General features: G+C 43.6%; 1 protein-coding gene across 3 annotated transcripts; it reads right to left on the reverse strand.

Annotated features, from left to right (window-relative positions):
• Positions 1-7,896: 7,896 nt before the first annotated feature.
• On the reverse strand, positions 7,897-14,424 carry NPY2R (neuropeptide Y receptor Y2). 3 transcript variants are annotated; one of them, XR_010439863.1, is made up of 4 exons: positions 14,144-14,424; positions 12,254-12,332; positions 9,954-11,206; positions 7,897-9,059 (listed from the first exon to the last, which is right to left on the reverse strand). XR_010439863.1 is itself a non-coding variant. In XM_064710803.1 (3 exons), the coding sequence occupies exon 3, from the start codon at positions 11,168-11,170 to the stop codon at positions 10,013-10,015; it is 1,158 nt and encodes a 385-aa protein (XP_064566873.1). In that variant the 5' UTR covers positions 11,171-11,206; positions 12,254-12,332; positions 14,144-14,424; the 3' UTR covers positions 7,897-10,012. The 3 variants fall into 3 exon arrangements, 2 of the variants coding, with proteins under 2 accessions (XP_064566873.1, XP_064566874.1); XM_064710803.1 differs by having other exon boundaries at positions 7,897-11,206; XM_064710804.1 differs by lacking the exon at positions 12,254-12,332 and having other exon boundaries at positions 7,897-11,206.
• Positions 14,425-27,723: the final 13,299 nt, after the last annotated feature.

Consider the following 27,723-nt stretch of genomic DNA (forward strand, 5'->3'; position numbering starts at 1 on the left):
GGTGACAGAGGAGAGGTTTGCTGCTGCACACCCCATCCCACCACAGCTGCAGCCAGCTCTGTCTCAAAGTATTTATATTTTGCAAAACCACCCATCAGCCAGTGTTAGTGTCAGTGCAGGAACATTAACACTTCTTATCTGTAAAACATTTTTCCCCATGGATTTCTCTGCCAGTTCAGTTTTGGAATGAGTAGTACAGCTGATGGAGGCACAGAGAAGAAATGCACTGCCAAAGTGCCAGTCTACCACCACTAACTCCACATATTAATGTGAAGTGGTCATCAGCTTTTGGTGCCTCAGGCCACTTCAGTGTTCCAGAGAGTGGGAGGTACAAGAGCAAGTTTGAATCAGGTCTAAGGATGAGCTCCCTGAGGAGAATTGCCACAGCAACCCTGTCATCACTCACTGCCCTCAGTCTCCCTGTGACAGGGAGAGTTCCCTGTGCTCAGTCCAAGGGCACCTGTGAAACACTTTCTGTCAGCTCTGTTTGAGAGTTTCTCTGGAAGCTGGGCTACACTGAACTGGAGAGGCAGCAGACATGTGGCACTTGCACACTTACAGCTTGTGGAGCTGTCTACAGTGCAACCAGGATGAAGGATGCTGCCAAATGCAACGTGCTGCTTTGTCCTCACAGCAGCATAAACCAAGATTCAAAGCACTAAAAAACTGAAAAATATTTTCCCAGCTCAGCTCAGGATTCTGGGAGCAATCCTCAGAATCCCCTGAGAAAGGGTGTCTCAGCTGCAGCTCCAACCCTCAGGTTTGATTTGGGGAGCAGCTGTAGCCATGCTCTGCTGAGATGGGCTTGCTCCAAGCCAGAGTGCAACAAGAGAAAGGCTGGCTGTTTCACCAGCTTGGCTACCTTAAATAGATTTCTAAGTCACAGTACTGCCAACAAACTTCAAAATCCAGCTGGCTACAAATAGCTGATTTTGAAGGATGCTAATAAATAGGAGAATTGTCCTAAATTTCTCTTTTTCTATACAAACTTGAAGAGATAGAAATTTTTTGACCTAATAAATGTTTAAGCATGGATTCTGCTGTTGAAGATATCATCCATAGCAAAGTTAGTAGATTATGAGGGTTGTGAAATGTGCAAATAAAGGTCTGTTTCATATAAACTCCAGTTTATATGTGTAATTCAGCTGCAGGTCCAAGAGGCAAACTACAGCCTTTTCTCCTATGCAGATAGGCAAAACAAAAATTATAATCATGTTTAGAGCTACACTGTGCCTCCATCCATCCATCAGATACCTAATTCCACAGTCTTCAAGTTTTAGAGTTTGAAGCTCTCTTCCTTCCACAGGAGCTCAGTGAAGGCTGAGAGGGAAAGATTTTAATACAAGCACCAATTTTTTCATATATCCCATCTGAAATGAGCTTATGAGAAGCTTATATGCATTATTCATCCCATATCCTGGCTAGAATTAATAAAACATCCATTGCTCCTGATACCTTATCAGTACAGAGCTGTTCAGCTGTATGGCATTTAGGTGGAGTAATGTACACATCCAGGTTTACTGGCTCAAGAACATGATGTGAGTTCTAAGGCTCAGACAATCACAGGAATTTCTTCTGAAAGTTCCTCAGTTTCCCTGGGCAACGCTGTCCCTCATACATATGTCTTCATTTGGCCTGGTTTCATTTCTACACGTTTCTCTCACTGCCCTGACTAAAGGAAGAGCAAAAGTCTATAAATCAATGACATCTTCACCAGCCTCGTTTTTGCTCTCTCTTTCTTTCTTCTTGAAGCAGCAGCTCATCCTGTGAATTTCTTACCATCCTGTGACTTTCTTACTTCTCCAGCTTTACCAGCCTCAAAGTTCTTCACTACACTTGTACTAATGTCCTTCAAAATGACAGCCAATTGGAAATATGAAAATCACTACTGATTGCATAAATAAGCATTTGTAGTGCAGTATACCGCTCTTTAGCAAAACCAATCTTGCATGGATTTACATACATCTCGTAGCTTTTCAGGGCAAAGAACCTGTAATTAGGCACCAAGTAGTTTCCCCTATTGTGGAGTGGCATTTATAATGACAGTATTAGGTAAATAACTCAGGCATCCAAAGACAAAATTCATCCCTTAAGGTCATGATCTGGATTAAAGTAAGAAAATCCTGGAGAGAGTTTAGAAACTGTGAAGCAAGGAAATGGATTATACTAATCAGTGAATTCAGTGAATTTTTTTGTGGTCTGACTGATGAAATGCAGGTAGTATTTTCCATTCTGTTATTTCTCTTAGTGTCATCTAACTTATTGGTATGTTGACAAGGTATGTATATCCACTGCACATTGAATAGAAGCAGGGTAATACAGACAGACAACTACTTTCTACAGAACAGCTTTTGCACAGCTCTCTTGTGCAATTTATATATAAATAGATATGCATATAAAACCCATTTTCTGTCAGGGCTTAGTCCTGCTTATAGCCTCAAATCTATTTTTTTCTCAGATTAACAATCTGAGAAAATCTTTCTGTTCAGTCATAGGCAGCAGCCCTGAGTGGAGATCACAATTCTCAGTGAAGGCTACTTACTCACAGGGCCCAGTGAGAGGGTTCAGCACTGTCCCCACTTACCAAAACCTCATCTTCACTGGCTTCCCATAAAACCCTAGCAAGCTCACTTGGGATTGCTTCTCCACTTGTAGCCCCTGGCTGTGCCCTGTGCAGGCAATGTGACTTTAGCACCTGTCCAGAAGCAGCAGAGCGCTGTGCTCTCCTCCGAGGCAAACGCACGACAGCCTCAGCAAAGTGCACGAGTGCAGCTCTTCTGCCTCCAGGCTTGGGCTGTCTGCTGCCCAGCCAGAGCTGGGAGAGCACAGAGCTGCAGCTGCACCTGTGGAATAACGTGATGCTGTTGAGTCAGGGAGGGAAAGAAAGACTCCAGTCTTCAGGTGGATCAGAAGGGAAAGGCATTTAATGAAAGCAGCGGGTCTTTTATAATGTGACTCGCTAAGGTGATACTGGATTGGTCTCAAAGTAGAAACATCTCACTCTGTTGGTGAGCTATGAATAGCAGACTCTGGAGAACCATATCTATAACAGCCACAGAGAGAGAGATAATAATGGTTTTAATTCTTCCTCTAAGATTCCCAGACTCAGCCTGGGAGAAATTATCTCTGTTCTTTCTTCAACTGAACTGAGAATATCCACAATAAGGGACCATTCAGGACTGCACTGCTGCCAGAGACTGGAGACACATTTCTGCCAGTAAAACTTACAAGGCATCAAAACATCTTCTTCCACGGAGGTCGAGAGAAAATTGATGTAGCTAGGATCCCACATCACATCTGATGGCATCTATGTGGCTGATAGGTCTCATTTCTGTAATATCAAAGATCAGCATGGCACTAGTTGCAGTGAGCTCATCCTGCCTCTGCTGCAGTATTTTATAGTAGATGTACTCATGGAGAATAAGGGAGGAGGCCTAGCCCAAATTGTCTGTACCTGTTCTGACATCCTTGTCCCTGAACCTGAGTGCCATGCAAAGGTCATAAGTTCCTGCCCATAAAACCATGATATTCAATGTTTAATTGAACAATAGAACAGCTCTAAAAAGAAATACTTTGCTGCAGTGTGCTGGCTAGGTCACACTGATGAGAACCAAGGTATGTTAGTTCAAATTCTTGCTCTGAACCAATGGTGACATTTCCTTTTGGATGGGATGCCCTGCTGCCCACTAGCAAATTATGCAATGGGTGAATGCCGCTGTTATTCTTTGGCTTTGTATGAAACCTGTACCTAAGCAACAGGAAAAGAATATAATGCCTTAAAAATATCATTAAAGCACTAATAGGTGAATGGGGAGACCTGGATCCTGGTTCCTGTTTCAGGCAAAACAGAGTGTCCCTTGCAGACTTCTCAGTCCAGTGGTCAGATATTGCCTACAGGTTCACTTTCCCTTAGATGGAAATGGGGATGAACCCTGAATTTCCAGATCCTTCTGACAGCTGGGATTTGGGGCAGCCCTGAGGGATATTGCTACATCATTGCTTTTGATGATAAAATGCTGTTTTCCTAGGGGCATCCCTAGTGATGGGTACTAAAGTGTGCAGCTGTGCTCGTGCAGGAGTCAGGTCCCAGGAGAGATTAAGCCATTCAAGAGGAACAAGTCAGTGCTGGCTTGTGGGATCTCAGCACCTCAGGACTGAGGTGCCGAGTCACCGAGACCACCCTTGGGGGGCTCGGGAGTCCTGGAATGTTGCCAGAAGTGTCTGGTGGCTGGACTTTGACCCTACACAGGAGACGACACCTGTATGAGGATAGGAGGATTTCACCGGGGTGAATGGTGAAGGGATTAGTTAATTAGAGGGTGAAACACAGGGTTTAGGATTTCTGTACAGGGGGGTTTAGAGAAGTAAGATGGAGGAATTGGGGCGTGTCCTGTCCTTCTTCTTCTTCTTCTTCTCCTCCATCTTCTGTGGTGATGGTGGCACTTTGGGATTGGTCATTACTAAAAGTGCACCGGGCAATAAGGGTAAAAGGTATTGGGGAAAAATGATAAATATTGTACACGTAACTTTGGGTATAAAGATAGGTGACTGCCCGGAGGGCGAGACAGTGTGCTCATGGCTGGCTGCTGAGCAGACCTCTGTCGGGCCGAAAGAAAATCTTTTAGATAAACAATTAATAAACATAGAGACCGAAAGAAGAACTGAAGCCTCTTCTCGTCCTTTGATACGCGGGCTGCCCCGAGGCCACCTCGGGCCTTTCCAGGCCCTCCAAACAGCCGAAAACCGGACAACTGGCTTCCACTGAGTGAGCTCGAACCCCCACAAAACATTTCGGGGGGGGGAGCAGCCTCAAAGCCCTGAAGAGCAGAAGAGCGAAGGGGGCAGCTCCGATCTTAGACAAGGTCCCAGCACTGATAACTCCTGAGGAGAGAAGCCTGAAAAGAGAAAAAAAAAAAGAGAAGAGGAGAAAGAAAAACGGCCAGGAAAGTCTGCAAAAAACAGCAGTCACTGAGAATTCCATCTCTCAGCTTCTGCCGAAGACAATTCGTAGCAGAACAGCCCGGACCGGAAACAGAAAGGTGCCTCTGGGACCACCTCTCGTGATCTGCTGGACAGAGACTGAGACCTCCGGACTGCCCTGACAATAGATTTGGTAAGAAGGTCCAGAAATAAGAATATGGGGGGCACACTTTCCCAGGAACAACGGGAAATTTTGTCCGCCTTACAAGGCGTGACACAAGCATATACAGAAGGAATTCCAAAGAAAGAATTAAAACAGTTATTGCTATGGGCAAGGCTAAACTACCCACTGGCAGAAACGTGCCTGCTATTCGAAGTGGGGTTTTGGCAGGAGATAAACAGACATTTATATTTCTTAGCAACTAAAAAGGACGAGACAGCGTTAAAGCTGTTGTCCCCAGCAAGAATAATGTTAGAAGGCATATCTATGCAAACGAAATGCCAGGAGAAGCAGCAGATGCAGCAGAAAGCTGCAGGACCCTCTGAAAGAGGGGAGGAGCGAGGCTCCAGGAAAAAATTAACTCTGGCCTTAAAAAGCCAGGAGGAAAATGCTCTTGGAGAAAGAGAGCAAGGAATATTATTAAAACACCCGGTCCCAAAACCCAGAAACCCCAGAAAACTCCTAAAGCGTCCTGAAACTCCAGAGAGCATGGAGGACTCAGGAGCAGAAGAGGGGGAGCAGGGGGGAGAGAAGGGATCGGGGGGGACGCTTTCTCGCGGCGCGGCAGCGGCAGGGCGGCGCGGCCAGGCTGCGGCGGGGCAGGCGGAGAGCGCGGATGAAGAGATAGCAAGAGACACGTGTTTTCGTGCGGCTTTCCTCAGCTCAGGGCCGGGGGGCGCAGCCGCCCCGGGGGCCGGCAGGGATACGGAAAAGCGCGCGGCGGGCGAAATTCACGAAAACCCGGTGGGGGAAACCACAAACCAGCGCCGGGGCGTCCGACACAGGCAGCGAAATCGGGGAATTTGCGCAGCCCCAGAAGGCTGCCATGGGGAAACGCAGGAGGCGCGCGGTTGTGACGTCGGACCCGGTGCGCAGATCGGCCCGAATCGCGGAGTGGGCGCGGGTGCCGGCGGGAGGGGGGCTGCACACACCGGCGAGGGGAGGAGCGGACACAGCGTCGGAGGAGGAGGAGACAGAGTCAGGGGCAGACCGAGGGGAGCAAACCTCGGAGGTGGAACAAGAGGGAGAGGGAGAAATTACCTCGGGAGAGACAGGGAGCGGCTCGGAGAGCACGCATGTGCAGAGAGTAGAGCGCGGGCGGGAGCGGGCCAGACCCCCTGTGACGTCTCGGGCGAGGAGGGGCCACGCCAGGGAGTTCATATCCCGGGAAGCCCCGCCCTCTCCAGACTTGGTGCCTTTGGTTAAAACCCTCGGAGTCCAAGCCTCTTCCCTCCAGGGGAGGCGCGTGTGTGTTCTAAGTCTATTGTCAGTTGAATTAAAAGCCAGGTAGCCCCGGTCTCAAGCAAGTTTGCAAACAGCGACAATCAGCTGAACGGGAGGCAGTTGTGTTCATGCTGTCATCCCAGCCACGGAGCCCGGTGACAGCGCCACCTCGTGGGGGAATGACCGAAGTGCACGACATGCCGGATCGGTTCGGCGGAGCCACAGTGTCATCTCGTAACGAGTCTGCAACAATGCAGCGATTTTTCTCAACAATATATAAGAAGAGACGAATACTCAGACAAAAGTCGGGACTCAGACTGCAAAGGACGACTCAGAAGAGAAATAAGAGGAACGAAAGACTCTGGGGGGTTTTTCCCTTTGGGGTCTTGAATGAAAAACATAACAAGGGTTTTGCACAAAAGTGAGGTCATGAATTTCATGATGCTTATATGCATCATTTTTTCATTCATTGCAATAGGCAATGGGGTAAATTTACCTATTACAGAGAAAACTAACAAAGGATCATGGATTGATCAGCTGGTAGATTTCTTTGACATTTCTCCTATTTGGAGAGAAGCTTTAAGGGTAGGGTTTTATGTTTTGATAGTTCTCCTAGTCCTCATAATTGTCGTCCCATGCATCTTTGTATGTCTAAAACGCGCCATGAATCGGGTGATAAAAGAGGTTTTCTTGGTGCAAACAGAAGGGGGAGATGTGGGATCTCAGCACCTCAGGACCGAGGTGCCGAGTCACCGAGACCACCCTTGGGGGGCTCGGGAGTCCTGGAATGTTGCCAGAAGTGTCTGGTGGCTGGACTTTGACCCTACACAGGAGACGACACCTGTATGAGGATAGGAGGATTTCACCGGGGTGAATGGTGAAGGGATTAGTTAATTAGAGGGTGAAACACAGGGTTTAGGATTTCTGTACAGGGGGTTTAGAAGTAAGATGGAGGAATTGGGGCGTGTCCTGTCCTTCTTCTTCTTCTTCTTCTCCTCCATCTTCTGTGGTGATGGTGGCACTTTGGGATTGGTCATTACTAAAAGTGCACCGGGCAATAAGGGTAAAAGGTATTGGGGAAAAATGATAAATATTGTACACGTAACTTTGGGTATAAAGATAGGTGACTGCCCGGAGGGCGAGACAGTGTGCTCATGGCTGGCTGCTGAGCAGACCTCTGTCGGGCCGAAAGAAAATCTTTTAGATAAACAATTAATAAACATAGAGACCGAAAGAAGAACTGAAGCCTCTTCTCGTCCTTTGATACGCGGGCTGCCCCAAGGCCACCTCGGGCCTTTCCAGGCCCTCCAAACAGCCGAAAACCGGACACTGGCTCTTCCACATCCCCTCTTCAAGTGCCAGTGGGAAAATCCACACCTTGAGTGGGACACTGAGCATGGGTTTGCTGCCCTAAAGCAGGCACTGACCAAGGCAGAGAGGAAAGCCATGCAGTAAATTAGTGCACCAGTTCTGGCTCAGCACAATGGCTGCAGAGAAAGCTCAGGAAGCCATAAAATAAAGATGCCATGAAATAAATGGAAAGATTATTTGTAATTAATTGCTCTTATACAGGATGATGTAAAGCAGACTTAAAATTACAGAGAATTAGTCTGGCAATTGTAGATTTTGCACACACTGTCATGGTTACTTCAAAACTGTCTATACACCACACTCTAACAGGCTTAAAGGAGTTGAAAACAGAACTTTTAAATCATTTGCGTTTTAAATAAAGGAGGCTATTTGTAGTAATAATACTTTTGATGAAGGGTTCAGAGTCAAGTGATACATGTGATTGATGTCCATAATAATTGCACACTTCTATAATCCTTCCTCACCCATAAGAGCTTTATATTTTGGATATTATTAATATTCAGATAAAAATAACTTGTAGGCAATATCATGTCCTGATCATGGCGGAGAATTAATCTATTTTTGTACAACTGTTTAAGAATGATGGATACTTTTTTCTGCTCGAGTAAACACTAGCTAATTCTCTAGACCTCTCTTTTCTGCTCATGAAAATCCAAGTCCAAATGATTTCATGGGTATTTAAAGGATGGTGCCAAATACTGAATACATAAAGATTAATTTCTCCACTTGATAACGACCTGATACCATTCATTACATTGCGAACATTTCAGTACTCGAGTTTTATTGGGTTTTAATTTGTAAGAGAGAACATAATGAATTTAGGAACAACAAAAAATGCAAGGAAAAAATGAGGCTGCTGAAATGTAGCCATCAAACTAGACTTCAAGTGAAAATATCGCACTTGTTTTTATTCTAGATAAGCAAGAGGGCAGCTGGGAATAAACATGGATTGAAATTTTCTTCATCTCTTTAATGAGTTCAAAGAGGCTTAACAAAGACACAGAAGAGTTGAACATTGCTGTGTACAACACGGTAAACAGATTAAAATTTTATACCTGAGCAAAAAAGGAATTTAACTATTAACTACAGCATGCAGAATAACTGATAAGTTATCACATAAACATAGCATACTGTTATTAGGTTACAGTCATTCAGATGTTCTTAATTTTCACAAAGGCTAAAGATGGAAAAAGCTCCGAGACGAGATGAGTATGTGACATAAAACCACAATAAGGAAAAGCACTTTACCATCTAGCAGCCTTTCCAGAGGATCAGAATTATCTGCTGTTTTATTATCCAGGCAGAAGCAGCCACAATTCAAAGCCTGTGGAGTTAATAACACATTAGACATTTAAGCAGGTCCTGAAAATGAAAATATTAGCAGTTTATGAAGAGCTCACAGAAGACCTGAGCCTGCATTCCCTGCCCTCAAATGCCACTTTGAAGCACTGCATTTGTGAGCTGTTCCCAGAGCAGAATGAAAGGCAGGAATCTGCAGGGAATGACTGATCAAGTCACAGGCTCGTGATTTTCTCACCAGCATAAACTCCAATTCTTAAGGGATGACTTTTTACCCCATTCGATAGGCCAAAACCCACATTCCATTTTATGTAGAAACTTGACCTTTTCTCTCACTGAATGCAGTATTTGGGTGGGTTTTGTTTCTCTTTTCTCGTCTGTTGTCACCACCTAATCTATTTCAAATGCTCTGGCTTGAAATAGTCTAGCACAAGTCAAAAAGAACTTGTAACATATTTCTCTTCTTAATTCCCTTGCCTTTGCAAAACATGCCTGTAGGAGAGAAAGGGCCTGAAAAGTTTGAGGTTTAACCAACACAGATTCTCCCACCAGACATGTTTCTTTCTCCTGGCAGACTTCTGCACTCCTTGATTTTCACATCAAATATAAAAACTACCCACTCCCACCACCAATATTCCTGTGCTACAAATCAGCCATTTGCCTTCCTCCATCAAAACCAGAAAACCCTGCACTTGTCATTTAGACTTGACAAGAAGATATGGGAGGGATGGAAGAGTTTTATATTTACCCTGTTAGAGACAGCCATAAATAAGCCTCTCCCTTTTACTTCCTTGCAATTGTATATTTACATACTCTTGGCATCAATCAACTCTCCTCAAATAATAATACCTGCCTTGACTTTCATGCTACTGTTCTTTTACCATTTATGAATAAAACTATGCACTGAAAATGCATGTACCAAAATGGGTTCATCCCTTTGTCCACAACATACTCATTTCTTCTTTACAGTCAGACATCTTAGACATTGGTAGGTTGCGTGAAAGAGTCCCCAGGGAACTGAATCCTCTTGGCTTCTAGCTTCTTCCTGGCTTTGAAAGCTGCCGATACTTCGGGGTGGATGGAGTCCAGCCGCTGCTCACACTGGAAGGCCGTGAGGAAGGCCGTCCTGTAGTTGTTGTTCATCCAGCCATAGAGGAGGGGGTTAGCAAACGTGGAGCACATGGCAATGACATGGAACACCGTGTAGATCAGTTTGTACTCTTTCAGGTCTAACACCTGACTGTCAATGTCACTGACCAGCTGGAAGGTGTGAAAGGGCAGCCAGCTGACAGCGAACACCACAACCACGCACACCAGCATCTTGGTGGTTTTCCGGCGCCGGTGGTGATAGTGGTCGTTCCCCACGCCGGGGCTAACGTGGTTCTTGAGCTTGGTCCAAATACGGATGTAGGCATAGGAGATGACTGCCAAAGGCAGAACATACTGGATCAGGAGCATGGAGATGCTGTAGATGGTGCCATAGTTGAGCTGCCCCTCCCCTGGCCACTTCTCTGAGCAGACCACAATCTTGAAGTCAGGAATGATCTCAATCAACGAGTACTCACGGAAGATGGCCAGAGGACTTGCCAGCAGGGCACTGACTGCCCAGGCAACTCCTATAATCAGGAAGCTGATCCGCTTAGAGATTCTGCTTTCCAAGTGGTAGACGATGCAGCGGTGACGATCCAGAGCGATCACGGTCAAAGTGACAGTGGACACGTGGACAGCAAGGGCCTGGGCATAGGGCACCAGGTGGCACAACACCGGGCCCAGCTTCCATTCGCCCAGGAGCGTATAAACCAAAGTGAAGGGCAGGCACAGCGTGTTCACCAGCAGGTCAGCCACTGCCAGGTTGGCAATGAAGAAGTTGGTCACTGTGCGCATGCTCTTGAACTTGATGATCACGTGGATCACGAGGGAGTTTCCGATCACTCCCAGCAGGATAATGGAGCAGTAGGCAAAGATGAGAATTATCTGTACTTCAACAAGTGTTGTGCTGTCATTCAGTTCTGGTTTAGGGTCCAGAGCCAATTCGTTGAGTGGTGTGGTGTATCTTGTCAAGTACAGCTTAGTGAACAGCTCCATTTTCATTTCATCTGTCTGGTTGTCCTCACCTACTGCTTCCAGGGGCCCCATCCTCGCAGCAGCCTGGTCTGAGCCACAGAGCTGCCCCTGAAAACAAAGCAGTACAAGAACAAGTGGAGAAATTGGTCCACGTGGGCTAAGACAAGAAGCAAAGAGCTAAAGCTACATCTCTTTCCACATGCTACATTGCAGGATTAAGAGATCTGTCTTAATACATTTGAATTCTCTTGCCCTTACATTTTGAAGGCTGATCCAGTAATATTATTTAGGCATGACTCCTGCTGAAAATTGGAAGAGATTTCAAAAGCATTCCAAAGACAAAGTTTGCCTAAGTAAATGCAGAAGGATTAAGATCCTGCTGGGTAGCATATCATTTTTTTTACAATCCACTACATAAAACTAGTGCTTATTTAGCACAAATCTTCCAGTAAAATCTATGAGAATTCTACATGGAACAGCACCATCCAGACTGTTATTAGCATAATAATCTTCCAGCTTTTCCTTAATGAAAAGTGTTTCCTTTAAATAGTTACTAAATTCTTACAGGTTTATGCCCTTCCTTAACATCAGTGAACTAATTGCTGGGATCTTTCTTTAAGAAATTTTGTTTTACAATAGTTTGTACCATGAGGCAAATAAAAAATACCACGGAAACAGAATGGAAATAATAGCATTTCTTTGAAATGACTGCATAACTTATTCATGCTGAAATCAATTCAAGAAACAATTGAAACACATTTATACATGATATTTCCTTTCTGTGTGATGTTTCAGAAAACAGAGCTCCTTGGAGGCTGCCAATCAGGCATTCATTTCTGACTGCAGTCATAGCGAAGAGCAAATCATTCCCCTGCTGAACTCAGTAAGAATTTCACCACTGGCATAAAAATCACTATTTTTTCCCCTTCCTTACACAGGCTGAGCCAAGTTCTGTGCTACCCTAAGACTTTGGTAGGCACAATATATGAATGGTTTATAATCAGTTGCTGACTTAGACTTCAGTCCAATGTGAAAAAGTACATGTCCCCATGAAAACTGCCCAGAGCATGGGGGCATGCTAACCAAGAACCGAGAACCTGGCCTTTCCTTGGCCTGGGAAAATAATAAGAAATTACCAGTGCCAAGCAAACTTACCAATAAAACACCACTGTTTGCCACCAAGGGGAAAGGCAGCCCTGAGTTACTCACTCGACTTCCCCGTTCATTACCTTCCCTAAGGAAAGCAAGCGTAGAGAAGAAATGTCACTTTCTTGCCATCGAGTGTTACACAGTGCTTAGCCCTTCCCAAATTCAAGTCTGCCTAAAGAAACAGCTATTGATGTGTTTGGGTGAACATGGCTCCTAAAAAATTCTTTTCTTTTTTGATCAGCTCCATTCAATTCTTTCCATCTTCAGAGAAACATTTCACAGAGGAAATGAGGTCCCTTCAGAGGAACAGAGGTCCATTTTCATCCCTACCTCTGTTCCCATCAGTGAGTGACATCCTTCAGTATGGTTTCCAAACTGAGAAAGGAGTGTTGGCTACCAGGAGGAGACTGAACCCTTTTTGCTCGCTTCTATCCCGCACAACATCCCAAAGAATTTCTCAGGGCAAGCTATTTTGCAAAAGGAGCAGATTGACTGCATGAGTGGAAAGGCATTTTCCTCCCAGCTAAACAGGTCAGAACTATGCCATACTGTTTAGTCTACATTTATTCAACAATTAACAGTGTAAGCCTGAGAGGTGAAGCACTACAAGACACGTAGCTGAAATGTGCCAGCTGCTCATGCCAGTGTACATCACTGATTTTAGCAGTATAATCAGTGCTCAGCTACTAGCCTAAGCCTAAGGGAATCCTTATCAATACACCTTTAGTCCACCAGATATGAGAGACCCATCACAATTTGCACAGTCAAGGCTTTGCAGAAGTTGAGAACTGTGATGAGCACTTTCCTTTGACCCATTCCTACTCCTAGGAATTACTCTTCCATACATTATTACAGTAGCGATTTGGTAAATTCCCAGGACTGTCAGATGCTTCAAAATCTCATAATTTTTTTCAGTGCAGATAATGTCTACACGTCAGTAGAAAGGTGAGAGGGCTGACAAATATAAATTCTTTCCCTTCTTTGCCATAAATCCAGGCTCAGCCAAAAAACATAGCTTCCCTTTCTTCCCAAAAGTAGTTTCATGAATTTCTCTAGTCCCTGACTTTCTGTTGATTCCTTTTTGCAACTCCTTCTTTTTAGCAAAGCCTTCTCTTGCTCTGACACTTTCATTTTATTTGTTAGTGCCCTATTCAGGCTGATGAAAGATGCTTTGGCCTTGTCAATAAGACAAAGGTGAGGGAGAAAGAAAGGACAACCACGGTTTAAAACAGAAATGAGCTCGTGTGCCATGAAGTGATGAAATAAACTGGACAAGTTTGACGTGGTTGGTGGGACAGTTATGTGGGCAAAATATCAATTGCTTTCAAAAACTGGGGATAAAACTGAGGTGACACTCCAGGTAGTGTTTGACAGGACCCTTTCTGCTCTTTTTTTTGGGATAAACTCTCCAGGTGGTAGCCTTTACTGGCACACCTTGCATACTGCACCATACCGGGGCTTTTTTCCCATTCCCCCCCCCCCCCCCAGCAGTCAGATCCTCATGGTCAGGCACCAAATTGCGTGTAACTTTCGGCCGAGAAAGGCCCAAAGAGGATTTACACGGCTTCTGAGAGCAAGTAAGCAAAAAGGGCAGAATACGTGATTACATTAGCAAGCAGCATTCCCATCAGGACCGCAGTGCCTGCGCTGGGGAAGGGGCTGGGGTTGCCGGAGGCGCAGCTGGCAGCAAACGCGCCTCTGGGATGCGGCGCCACTTCCCTCCCGCCCCCCGGTGCGCTGTTCCCGGCGGGAGACACCCGTGCCGGGGGGAGACACCCATCCCGGGCGGGGGGGCAGACACCCATCCCGGGGGCAGACACCCGTGCCCGGGCGCTGCGGGGATCCCGCCGCCGCGCCGAGCCGGGAGCGCCGCTCCGTCCCCGTTCCCGCTCTTACCTTCCTCTCGCCCCGAGCCGGCGAGCGCGGCACGGCCGCTGCTGCCCCAGGAGCCGCGGTGCCAGGGCAGGGCAGGGCAGGGCAGGGCAGGGCGGGGAGCGGAGCCCTCGCTCCGCAGCGGGGCGGCTGCCCCGGTTCCGCCGTCCGGCTCGGCTCCCGCCGCTCTCCCCTCCCGGGCGGCGGGGCCGCAGCGCCGCTCGCCCCGTACAAAGTTTGGAGGCGGCGGCGGCGGCCCCCGCACGCCGGGAGGGCGGCACGGGCGGGGCGGCCCCGCCGCCGGGGAAGGGCTCGGGCGGGGCGCGGCGCCGGCTCCGCCCGCCGGGCTCCGGGAGCAGGGAGCGGGAAAGGCGCGGGCAGCGCTCGGGATGTGCCGCGTTAGGGATGTGCCGGTCGGCCTCCGCTCGGGATGTGCCGGCCGCTCCCCCCTCGGGATGTGCCGGCCGCTCCCCGCTCGGGATGTGCCGGCTGCCCCGCGTTCAGGAGCCAGCGGAGGCAGCGCTGCCGGCCTCAAGCAGGGATTTGGAGAAAGAGGGAGTCGTGCCAGACCCGAGCCGGTGTACGTGCCGCACACCCGAGCCTGCTCCCTAGCTTTCCCAGTGCCCGAGATGCCTTCTGGGGCAGCGTAAAGTGGATGCCGCTGCTCCGAACAACTGCTGAAATCCTTGCTTACAAGCACCGCAGCTTGCTCAGATTTTCTGATCCTCAGAAGTGGTTGTTGCCAGAGCAGGTGTAAGGATGAATAAAGCATTTACATATTCTGTCAAGAACAAAATAAAATATTTCATATTTATTTACAAGGCTGGAAAGGTAAAGACAACAGCTGCTGCTTTTATTTTGTTCTATACCAATAACCTTTCAAAACAGCTCTCCCGCCAGCCAGCTTGACAGAGAACTAGTGCCAGTCAGCATTGCTGCGCCTCTGGTAGGGTCCAGCTGACATTCAAGGGACTGTCTCCTCAGTGCCCTAAACCTGGGAGACCCGATTTACCAAAACGTGCTTCAGCCCTGGTTGTGTTTCCCTAGAATAGGAACTAGGAGACTTTGCTTTCTCTATGACTGCTAGCACTGATACTCAAACAATTTTCTTCCCAAACCTTGCAGAAGCTGTTCTCCCGAATAGGAATACTCCTTTACTTCCTGTCACTTCGGTATATTTGCACTCATACTCAAGGTAGTTTTAGGGATCAGCAACATTTTCTTCCCTTTTCTGCCCTCTTTTTCTTCGAAAGGAGACTCAGTACAAAAGCACTTCCCTTGTCAAAGGTAACGCTCAATAAATAATATGCCCTTATCTACAGCAGAGAATGTTAAGGGAGCATCAAGGAGTAACTCCAGTGATTTACAGTTGTTTTTGAAATTCAAAACGTGTCCTGTGAACCCCCTTGGATCTTTACTAATTCAGGCTATCTCTCCAGGAAGGGCCTTGCTCTTAGTCCTTCAGCACTTCTGAGGCTGTTAATGGAATGCCCCTAGCTTATTGCAAAATAGATTTCTTTGATGACTAAATAAAGAGCCAGGAGTTTCAATTCTCCTACCCCTGTTTATTCATTTCCCAAGTCAATCCAATTGTAGGATTTATTTTTTGATCTCTCAACAGACATAAATGCATGCCATGAGTTTTAGTAATTACAGCACTTGTATAATACATGTCTGTGACAGCCTGAAATCCTTTCCTTTCCTTCTCTGACAAGTATTCAGCAGTGGCTTTCCACTGATCTCAGGGTATTGCTGTTTTGCCCTACTCTGCACATTCCTTCCAACTTAAAATTTCTAACTTTGACTACTTCGAATGTCTTGGAGGGTATAATGAAGTGCTACAAATTTTTATAATCTGCCCAGCTCAGGATTCCATAGCTAAGGGAAGGCTGTTCCTTACTTACACTTCCAGATTCCTGGAAGAAGCCAAGAAGTGCAATTTCCTAGAGGTTGTTTTGCTGGTAAAGGCTGGCTTCCCATGCCGGAGAAAGAAGGTGTTATTCCCTGTTACAAGGCAATTCTGTGCTCAGCCACAACTGAAATGTTTAATGGATATGCATTTCTAATAAAAACCAGCTTTTTTTATTGCTTGTAGAAGAGTGGGATTTAATGGCCCCGTAAACACCGCCTTGAACAAAAAGCCATGAAAGCACTAACATCAAGGGCAGAAGGAGTCAAGTAGCAAATGGGCTGTTCAGTATGAAATGAGCTGCTGGGTGATCACCTCCAAAGCAACTGTGGACACTTTGTGTGCACTCAAATTTCCATACCAAAAAACCATGGTAAGCCATGAGTCATTGAATCACAGAACAATGTGTTGGATGGAACTTCCAAAAATCTTCACGTTCAGCCTTATCAAATCAAGTCTAAATGCAGCAGGGGGTGCCAGGCTGTGCCTCCTCTTCAGGAGAGTTTTGAGTATCTCTGAGTGAGAGATACTGCCCTCAGTGGGGAGGCCATCCTGCCAACAATTCTCAAAGTAAGACAATTAATTTTTTTTTAATCAAATCAAAGACTTTCCCATGTTTCAGCTTGTTCTAAGTGCATCTTGTCCTAGCCCTGTGCTCCTCCTGGTAGCTGTGAACAGTAGTTAGATTTCCATTCAGTCTTGGCTTCTTTGAGGCTGAACAAAACTCGGTTCCCTCAACACCGCTTTGATTGTTATGTAACTCAGCCTCAGTCATCTTGCTGTCTCTTTGTTGCACCTAATCCAGCCTACCAATGGCTTTCCAGCACTAGGAGACCCAAACTGAACCCAGCTGTGACCACAGATGTCTCACAACTGATAAATGGAGGGGAATAGTCACTTCCCAACCTGTTGGCTACGCTCTTGTCATGTCTTGACATAGACTGTAATGTGAGACTGCGCAAACCGACTCGCATTAAATAAATGAGCCACATGAACTTTAAATCTCAGCTTCCTATTTAAGGCAAGTCTATAAATGAGCTTTTGCTGTGAATATGTATATGTACTAAGATGAAATTAGATAACATATCTTAACAGCTTGGGAAAAAAGGCTGTTGGGTTTATGTTGTTTCTGCTGTAAATCCCACTTAGGGAGGTATGGCAGGGTGTAAGAGATCCAATTTACGTAGTTTGCCTCTGGCAGTCTCTGTTCAACTCTCTTTTCTGTTAGACAATTGTCTTGTCAAATTCTGTCCAACATGCAGGTTTTTTTCCGATGGAACAATGAACATTTATGTCAGCTCCTCCTAAGTTTATCAGCTCTCAGGAGCAAAATAAAGGTCTGCATGTAGTGGCCAGGCTTGAAGCAGTAATGACTTTTTTTTGAAGCACAGAACTAGGAAAGAGTTGCCAGTCCTTGTCCAATTAAATTGTCCAACATCAGATTTGCTGAAATGGCAAAAAAGGCAAATATTCTTCCTGTTGATGAATATCAACAAGGAAAGGAAGCAGCTGTCCCATCTCATGTCCCCAGACAGAATTTCCCTTATATTATTTACTGTGAGGGTTGAATTTAAAAAACCACTGCCCCTTGATCACTGACCTTTAAAAGCAGTGCTGTGCTGCCTGCCACTCAATCAACCCAAACTCTGCCAGTCCTCACTCACACAGATTTTCCTGGAGTGAGTCAGATTTCAGGGATTTAAGTGTTCTACATAGCATGGAAAATCCCTTAAAAATAAAATGGGAAAAAAACCCTGGAAAATGACCTTGAGAAAAAATATCTGTGATGAATCTGCTATGTGGTACCCACACAGAGATCATATGGTGTAAAATTATATAGAAAAAAGACTTTTCTTACTCAAAAGGTCAGAACAAAAGTGTTTCAATAGCTGAGGAGTGAATTTTCTACTTATAGAGATCCGCAAACATTTTGCCATACAGTTATAAACTGTTGTTCCCTTTTCTCACTGGTTCAATTCTACTCATTTCTCTTTCAAACGCAGTAATGTAACTGTATGCACAAAACCACACCATCAATCTACTTTAGGGGTAAATACAAGTCAGCAGGTAATGAGAGGTATTGGTGGGTATGTATAAATACAACTTGGAGCTGCTAACAGCAGTGCTTCCCAGCCAGGGCTGGTTAAACAAACAGTTGGGTGCATCTCGTGCAAAAATGAGAGCACCAAAGGCTCAGTTCAACTGGCTGTTTGCTCACAGGCTGTGACTGGGCTCAGAATGTTTCCACACAAGGCAAGACTGCAGAGCTGAGCACTGCATTTCAAACCCAGCCTTCCCAAATCACCGAGTGCATGGCATGCGCTTGTTTCATTCAAAGTCAGCACTGTAAAATCAAGCAGTTCATCCAAGAAGTGACAGGTTTAAAGTCGCCCATTTAACACCAGCACATATCTATTTGTATTTACATACCTGTGACACAGTCTGTGACACTCACTAGACACGCTATTTTTCTCTAAGGTTCACAGCTTCATTACCTGTTCCCAGCTAGCAAAACTTACACAATGAGCATGTCCTTGATATTTCTTTATATTCTCAGTATGTATTTTACCATCTTATTCTTTCTTTACTGACATGCTATCCTTTCTCTGCAGAGAATATAGAAATTGTCTTTTCTTCACAGGGTTTCCTGTGCTGTTTTAGTTACTAGATCTCAATCTGAATACTCAGCCTTTATTATGTTCTATTTTCTGTCATTTGAATTCAAAGAGGCTGGCCAAAATTTAATAGGATTTTAAAATACCATGAATAAACAATTTTACTTTTTCTTTTGTTGCTTGCATTTTAGACATTTTTTGCTTGATATTTTTCCTTAATTCAGCCTCTTTTCAAGTACAAAAATTTCTGAAAACTCAAAAATGTAATGTGGAAAACTTCATTATCTTGTTGAAATCTTGGTGGACAACTAGTTTGTTGCCATTTCTAAAGTGGTTTTTAGATGTTCTTGAGGCAAGCATGCTCTGTTTATTTTAGAGTACTCATCACAGAGAATAGATTCTCACTTACAGCTTACAGCTCGAATATCACACACACTTCAGTCCTCAGTTTCTGGTAGCTGGGAAAGCAATGAATCTCTAGATGCTTTCCAAAAGTGAGTCAACTGTATCTGCTTGTTGTATGCTTGTTTGCATGCCAGTTGCTTCTAATTCTAGAGATCCTTGGCTGTTGCAAGCAACAATACCACTCATCCTTTGCTTTGCCTAAAAATTAGTCTTGTAGCAATTTTTAAAGGTTGTATATGTTCTTAAAACTGAATCAGATGCTTTTCAGGCTCAGTTTTTGCCTTGCTGATGATGTCTGTGCAGTGTTGAATGTGTTGTCTTTGGGACAAAAAGAACTAAGTTTGAAAGATGAAAAACTTTCAAATATATGTTCCCTCCTCTCCAAGTTACAGATCTCAGAATGCAGAAAACTGGTCACAAAGTTTGCATACCTTCTTTCCTCCTTGTAGAAAGTGCCTAGAGCATAGCTGACTACACATTACTCTGAAATATATTTTAGTGAGCTTATTTCTCAAAAATATCCATATGTTTTGAAGGGGGCTTTTTGTTACCATATGCTACTCTTTTCATGACAAACCCTTTCCATCTTGCTCTTAAGCTCAAGGAAATGGGTCATCTTTTGACCTTGCTCAGCCAGCCTTCATTAAGATGAAGAAGATTGCTGTTGTGGTTGGCATCTAGGTCCTGAAGAGATGCTCCAAAGAATCAATATGGATAGAGTAACCTATCAGAAATTTAATTATTTTGATGAATAATGGCATCCATGAATGAAGACAGCCTTTTTGATCAAGCTGTCTGATATATAATGCCATGTAAAACACATCATATTTGTTGTGAGCATAAATAGAAGATGCAATTAAAAACAGTTTCCAGTGAAATTTTATTAAAATGTCATCTTATATAAATAAATGGGTTTTTTCACTCATTAGGACACAAAGTGAATATCTTTCTCCCATGTTGCTGAAAGTAAATTAATTCTTATAAGTTTCTGCGCACTATTTCAGTAAACTTTCCTACATTTACACAGAATTTGCAGGCTGTTCTGAACCCCTCACTGGCTTCATCCAGGTTCATTCTGTACCTCTGTGTGACATTTTATGCAGTAATATCTTTTGGGAAAAAATACATAGCATTAAATTAATGGATTTCCTTTGTAAGTATTTCTCATCCTTAAAAAATTACTTAAATTGCTAAAGAAGTGGAAAAAGAGTACTGTCCATACCTTTTATGACTCATTTTAAAAAGTGAAGTAGTTACTGTCTCATTTGTGCACCCTGTCACAATTTTGGAACTTCTGAAGGACTAAATTCTAGGCTAAATGCAGCAAACCTGTACAGCCCCTTTCTTGAACTGCAATTCTATGACTCAAATGCTAACACACAGAAATGCTGGGAAGTTTCAGCTGTTTCCTCTTCTTCCTTGCTGATACTTTCTATTACAGGTGTCACACCTTCTAGTGTAGTGAAACTTCACTGCCTCATTTTTGACTGACAGCATTGTTTGTGAGCAAGTTAAGCTTGTCAGCCTATCTTCTTCATAAGGTTGAAAAGTGCTCTGATCCAAAAAGTCTGCCTCCCACTCAGAACTGAACCGGCACTTTTCTACATGAACTCCGTTTGCCTTTGTTAATTGCCTGTGATTCCCACCCACATTTTCCAGAGAGTGATGGCATCTGAATTGCTAGGGGTATTTCAGGATGGAGGAGAGGGAATGGGAAGAGGCTTGGGAAAAAAAGTGGGTAGGGGTTTGGCATGTTTGTAAGGCTGTGTTCTGTGATTGCACACAGCCAGGAGACCAGCAGCAGCCAGAGCCCCCTCTGTGCACACAGCTTATCCATCCTGCCCAGCTTCAGCACAAAGCAATGTGCCAGAGCAGAGCACAAAGCAATGTGCCTGCTTTTCCAGAGCAGCTGAAAGCCTCCTTCATGCTCCACTGAAATTTTGCAGTCATTCCCTGAAGATCTATTCCCTTCACACTGCACCTCTGGCTGGCACAGCCTTCCTTCAGCAAGAAGTTCTTTCTGCAGTGCTGGTTTTGCAGGTTGGAGTGGGGAAGATTCAACTGCTCTTCAGCATCACCTCCCTGTCCTGCAAGCTGCAGCATGATCATCTCAGGGTCCTGGGGAATGGTAAGACACATATATCCCCCCAGAAATGCAAAAACATCTCAAGAGGCTGTGTGTGGCTGGCTGTGGTGGAGGTGTTTGCATCTGAGATTGTTATCTCAGACTTCTTTTAATGTCAAGAGAGACCTACTTATTCTAACCAGTGGAGTTCAAAACTTTATTATGTTGGGTTGGATGCATGGCACCCTGAACACCATCAGCTGTTTACAAGACCTTCTTCAAACCTAGGGGAAACCTCAGATAGTTCTCTGTACACTGTGGGTACCTAAACTCAGTGAAAGGAATTCCACCTGTCACTAGTGATACCACAAGAATGTGCAAGTGTATTTTCTCCCCATCAGTATCTGGATTGAAATCCAGTGTGTGGGTAGTTGTTCCCCAGATCAGGGAAGTTTAAACACGGTGTCCAAGAACTTTCAGGTACAAGAATTATACAGTGTTGGAGCCTTAATGCTTTACAATTTGTGTCAAATTTGTCCTTATAGACAGTCTGTATGATATTCTCTATCTTGTTCACAAATACTTGGGGGGGCTTCCCTGAATGCAGAAACTATCCAAAATACTTCTCCCAAACAAGTTCCACATATGGACTCCCTTTTTTGTAAATATCCTTCACTGTGTTACAGGGAAAAATTCCTATATGGCAAGTCCTAGACTGCCAAAAATAGAAAGGAAAAAAAAAATAAATAAAAAAAAACCCAACAGCAATTGTTTTAATCTGTAAACCCATTCTGATGTCCATAAAAGTTTTTGTCATATTGGCAATCTTACACATTTTCACAGTGCACTAATTCTTCACCTAGCAGGTGAAGATGATGGCAGGTTTAGATGGATCTGCCATTACAGGAAATTAATACCACACCTTCCAATCAGTGCCTTCCAGTGAAGACCAGAAAAATTAAATCTCTCTACAGATTCTGTAGTAGATTTTTGTTGAATGACTAGAGATCACCCTGTTCTGTGTATCTGCACACAATCTATCTTACCCTAGCTTCTCTATTATGTACAAAAAATCCAGTTTGTGGCTCTCACCAACTCACCCTCCCTCTCTATTCTGAAGTCTTCCCTGTGATTCTGGCTTTCCTCCAGCATTGATTCCTGCCAGTCATACGGGACACTCCTGTACATTTCTGTCTTCTTTTATTCCTATAACCTTCCTCCCAGCATGGTCTCACCAGCAAACATTTGTACATAGATGTTTTGGCTGTTAACCTCTCCTCCTGAGAGGATTGGATGCACGCTTGCCTCTCCTAATAGCAGCTTTTGTTCATGGCCAAAATTGAAGAAAATGCTCTTAACGTCTGTGTGTGAGAAGAGAGATCTTCTTCATCAGTGTTATTACCTTTGTCTCTCTAATAAATTTGAGAGCAAAATTTAGGACATTGGTTCTTTATCACCTCATTTCTTCCCTCAGCAAAGATTAATTACCAAGTAGTTTTGTATGATTTTAATGTTATGGTTTTGTTCTTCACAGTGCAGATGTATCTGGCTTACATAGTGGGAAAGTAGTGAATATAATAACAGAAGAATTATAAAGAATTCTTGTGTAAATTTTGTTAGATTTTCTACCACCTTATGACATTTGAGAGAAATCATACCTATGAAAAATTTAATGGTTTAACAGATTTTCCTTTTCAGAGACAAAAGGCAGAAACATTGCACAAATATTTTCTCCATGACATTGTATCTTATGCTGTCCAGCTAAGTATTAACATGACCAACCATGAACCTGCCCCTTGTAGAAATCCTGAAATTTCTCTAGCCTTGTATGTCACCTATTTACCTTCATTGCAGTGAAAACATTACTTTTGTAAAGAAACCTGAGTAACAAATATTTTGCAGACATACTTTACAATAGAAGGCAGTAAATCCATGAGCTTGAAGACAGAAGGGCTTCACCACACTTAAATTTCTCTTTAAGCAAAGTAGTTCAAGGCTTCAACCCCTTGCTACAGCAGTGGCTCAGAGCAGCCACAAGCCTGCACCTCTCACCTTGCAGCAGGCACATGCATCTCCAGCAACACCTTTATTTGGAGGTGTACAATTTAGTTTGACTCATAAAGAAACCTAAAATAGTTTTACTATTGCAATATTGTTTTAAATTACTAGTATTTGTTAGTGAGAAATAATTCCTTTTTGTTTATGCTTCTTTGTGAGCTTTTACACAACAAAAGAAACAGAACATTCCTAGTTACAAAATAATAAAAATTACAGACTCAGTTCTCCGACTTTTTTCTGGTAAACGCAGTAGAACAGTGCAGTAATGCTATCACACATTCATAAATATGATAGCAGAGGTATAGTGCACTATAATATTAAATATTATTTCAAAATAATAGCTTTGTCAAATATAATCATTCATTTATGAATATAAATAAAAAAATTATCTGTCTTTCCATAAAAGATATCAATTTATACTGAAGAGGATTCATATTAGTAAAACTTTAATGTATCCAGAAATTAATAAATAATACGGAGCTTAATGAAGGGGAGAGAAAAACCTGTGTACTTGAAAATCAGGTTTATGTGATTATGCAGCAGTCTTTAGGTTATTACTATTTTTCTAATCCCAGGTAAGTTTAATTCTGCTTGAGCACCAACTTCTGATGCTGTACAAGTGAATCTGCCAGTCCTGCACTGGTGAACTATTGATTGATTCCAAATCTAATCCACATTTTCACCCAAAATTTTATACCATATCCATGTCTTGTAGTTTAGAAAGCATTGGGATGGTGATGCAAAAAAGGCTAATTTCAAATCAGGGCTTGGATTCTGCTACCCACGTTTGTTTCAAGGAAAGAGGGCTTGACTTAGGTGCTAAGCAGTGCTTCACTGCACTCCCCACAGCTTAGAAAAGGCCCTGTGTCTGAGGGAAAAGTGTCAACATCCAGACTCCCTTTGGAGCTGCCTGGCCTTCTGCTTTTCGTGAACAGCCTCTTCCTCTGCAGAACACGAGTCCAAAAGGGAGCAGTGAAAGTAAATGTGTGAGGATCTGGGGCTGCAGGAACAGCTCCAGAGGGGACAGCCCAGAAGCTGTTCACGGGAAGCCTTTCAGTTTTCTGCTTTTCAGATGTTCAGGGTCAGGGAACAGAGTTATCCACTCCAAACTTCTCTGCTATTTTGGAGACTCTGACATTGATCCTGTGGCTGTTGTTGGAAGCTGGAGCTCTTTACTAGCTAGCTAGCCTGGAGCTTATACCAGATGAGGTTTCCACACTGAGAAGGCTCCAGCAGGCCCTGGACTTTGTTTTGGTCAATCCAAAGCAGATCTTTTTTAATTTATTGCAAATATTATAGCATCTCTTCCCTCAAGCAGTTTTGGTCTAAGCTTTTCCACCCTAGGTAGACATTCAAAAGATCGAGTCAATATAAAAAGAAGCCACCCCTCTCATCTTCTCACTGCTCAGAAACAGCTTCTGGCAGCCAACACTTGGATTAGTGCAGGATTTAATAGCATTTCTGTAAACAAGTTGTGGCTTTCACTGCACTAAGTAAATCCTGTAAAGGGAAATCCTGTTTTGGAGCTTTCTGAAGTTCTACAAGTTACCTACATATCAAAAAATATATTTTGTTTGGATTTTTAACAAACCCATTATAAGATGCCTGGCAGAAAGCTACTAAAGAAGTCAAGTTGCTGTAGGACTGGTACTTATAAGGTTTGAAATCTGCCTACAGAGTGTTTGCCACTTTTCAGGATAAAGGGTAGGCAGGAGAGTGTCTTAGGGAATTAGTTTTATTTAAGATTTTCATCAACGACCTGCAGAAGGAAGGGATGCAGGAGTATGTCTCAGTTCACAGATGATACTGAACTCCTGCAGGGAGTCAGACAACACTCACACACAGAAATGAGCTCTAGAGAGATGATACACAGCTGAGAGAGTGCAGAAAAAAAGTGGCAGATGATCCTGTCTAGATATATATAGTGAGTGCATCTAGGGAGAATAAATAAGCTAAGCCATGCTTACACAGGGCTGAACTGGAAGCTGGCAGCTGGAGCTCAGGAAGGAGACCTGAGGGTCTTTGAACTCATCTACTCAACATGCAACAGGAGCCAAAAAAATGCCAACAAAATTTTGGGTGTTCTCAGAAAAGATGGTAAGAGCAAACCAAAAAATTTAAAATGCTTGTGCATCCACATCTTGAACATTCTGTACAATCCTATTTACATGTTTTAAGAAGGACATAAAGAAATTCAAGATAATGCAGGGAAAAGCAACTAAGATGATTAAAGGGATGGAGCAGCTGCCTTCACAGGGAATCAGAGAAGGCTGGAACTTTTTATGATCTTATTCCTCCCCCAAGCTGAGTGGGATATGGTTAAGGTTTATAAAATCACAGAGGCAGAGTGTAAAGAACATACAGAACTGTTGTTTCCCAAGTCCTGTGATGTCCTCTGGGCACTTACTGAAACTTTTGGAGAGCCGTTCAAAACCTGCAAAATGAAGGTCCTACTTTGAATACCACTTCTGCTCTCCCTCCTGAAATCTGCTGGCACAGAAGGCTGTGGAGGTGCACCTTACCAGCAAGGTAAATAGGGAGAAAGCAGACAAATTCCAGAGCAGCAAATCCATAAAGGGACACTAAAATGAAGAGGTAGGAACATACTTGCTGGCATCTCTGGTGCAGTGGAGGGTAGTGGAGAAATATGAGGGGGGTGGACAGCAGAGAGACAGGATCATGAGTTGTCTCCAAACAGCATTTCCCATTGCCACTGCTGGAGATGAAATGGATTATTAGTTTGACCCAGAAGGCAATTTTCTATGTTGTCATGAAAATAAGACCCTGTGCTTCTTTGCTAGAGCTTAAACCTGCCAGTTCAGAGTTATTTCCACCCATTTAATTTTGATTGCATCTCAGTAGGCAGTCAATGGTGCAGAATTTGTCAACTGGAACAACTGTGTGGTAATTATCAATGGCAGGAATATTTTTTTGTAGTTTTGACCATGGCATTTTTTTTTCAGTAGAATTAAGGAAAATATGGGCTTTTGCAAAAATGAAAGGAGGTGAACAAATGTTTTAAAATAGCTGTGGATCTTTTGTATAAATGTATAGAACTTAAAAATTATGCAAATTCAGTTAAATAGGAAATATGTTGATTGAAGAGAATGAATTAGGCAAGCACAAAAATAATTATTTTTAATGAACACATTTTTAGGGCTTTGTTCTGCTGCAGTCATTAAAATTTCTGGATCGGAGTCCGGTTTCTAGAGTTGAACATTGTGCCCAGGTTTTCTGATGGCGTTACTGCTGTGCTTTGCATGATGAGCAAACAATTTTTCTCAGGAATGAGGAGCTGCTTGAATAAAAGTATTAAGATGGGCCTAAATAATTAAAGAAAGACCAGAAGTCCTGGAGACTACAATCCCCTTTGCCCCCTCATCCCTTTTGGCAGAGGTTCCCTCTCACTTTTAGGTTTCCATCAGTATCAAACACTGCCTTCTGCTCACTCAACCTCTTCTGCTGCACCTTTTTGTCTTTCCCTGCCCACCTTGTTCCAAATACCCCTCACAGAGTGCTTCTTCCCTTTTCCTAATTTCTTGTCATACCTTCTCCCAGCTCATAGAAAAGGCTGAAAATGCCAAAGACCTCTCCACACTCCCAGACTAGAGGATTGTTTTGTGTTGGAGGAAATACTGAAAAAATATTGATTTTATATGTTGCTAACTGCTCCAAGGGAGGCTTAAATACTTATTTATATTCATCAGTTATCTCAACCTCTGGAGGCAATTATCAGTTGCAGTTTTGCTACCATTTCACTGTATCACAATGCTGAGAGAAGACAGGCAAATCACATCCCCTGGAAATGTGCTGCATTTGAGAAAGAGGTTGGTTGGAATAGGGTAGCTGTCTATTTTTCATTCTTTTTTTTTTTTTTTTTACCCCTGGAAAGTAGGAGAGTAAATAGATAATCAGACAGGGGAAAATCTCACAGACTAATTAACTAAAGTTTGAACTAATGGATGACAATTTGCTCTTCATATGATTTATATTCTGTATGTTCTTACATATAACAGCAAGAATAAAGACCAAAATCAGTTATTATCAGTTATTATTGTTATTATTACTGCTTTTAAGTTTAATCTTCTGTTTCTTGCAGCAGCCTTAACTTGGTCTGCTGTAGCCACACACAGGAGAAAAAAAACCGAAAAAATTTGCTATAATTAAGGATGAGATTTTTTTTTCTATTTAAATAGGCTCAAAAATCCACTGCATATTTCAAACACTGTGAAATTCAGTAGGTGTTTAGAGGGTACACTAGGATGTAGTTGAAATGTGGAAGCAAGTGAGCTGGAGATTGGTGAGGAACATCCCTCAAGTATGAACTTTTTTGTTTTCTTGTTTGATGGGTTCATATAATACATTGCTGACATTGCTCCTGGACAATCAAATCATAATGCTGATCCCTGATCTCTGCTGCTTAACATTTCCCACTGCTGGCACAGAGGGATCACTACCCAGCATGTAATAAGGAATCAAAATTGGAAAGCCAGGATTCTCTAAACCAGGGAAAAGACCTCTCCCCCTCCCACAGCACTCCCTACATTGCACA

Source organism: Zonotrichia leucophrys, chromosome 4, assembly GCF_028769735.1.
Source record: "Zonotrichia leucophrys gambelii isolate GWCS_2022_RI chromosome 4, RI_Zleu_2.0, whole genome shotgun sequence".
Lineage (NCBI taxonomy): Eukaryota > Metazoa > Chordata > Aves > Passeriformes > Passerellidae > Zonotrichia > Zonotrichia leucophrys.

What these genes read in the sequence shown, in the direction of transcription:
- NPY2R (XM_064710804.1), bottom strand. Translation starts at nt 11,170, where the DNA reads ATGGGGCCCCTGGAAGCAGTAGGTGAGGACAACCAGACAGATGAAATG.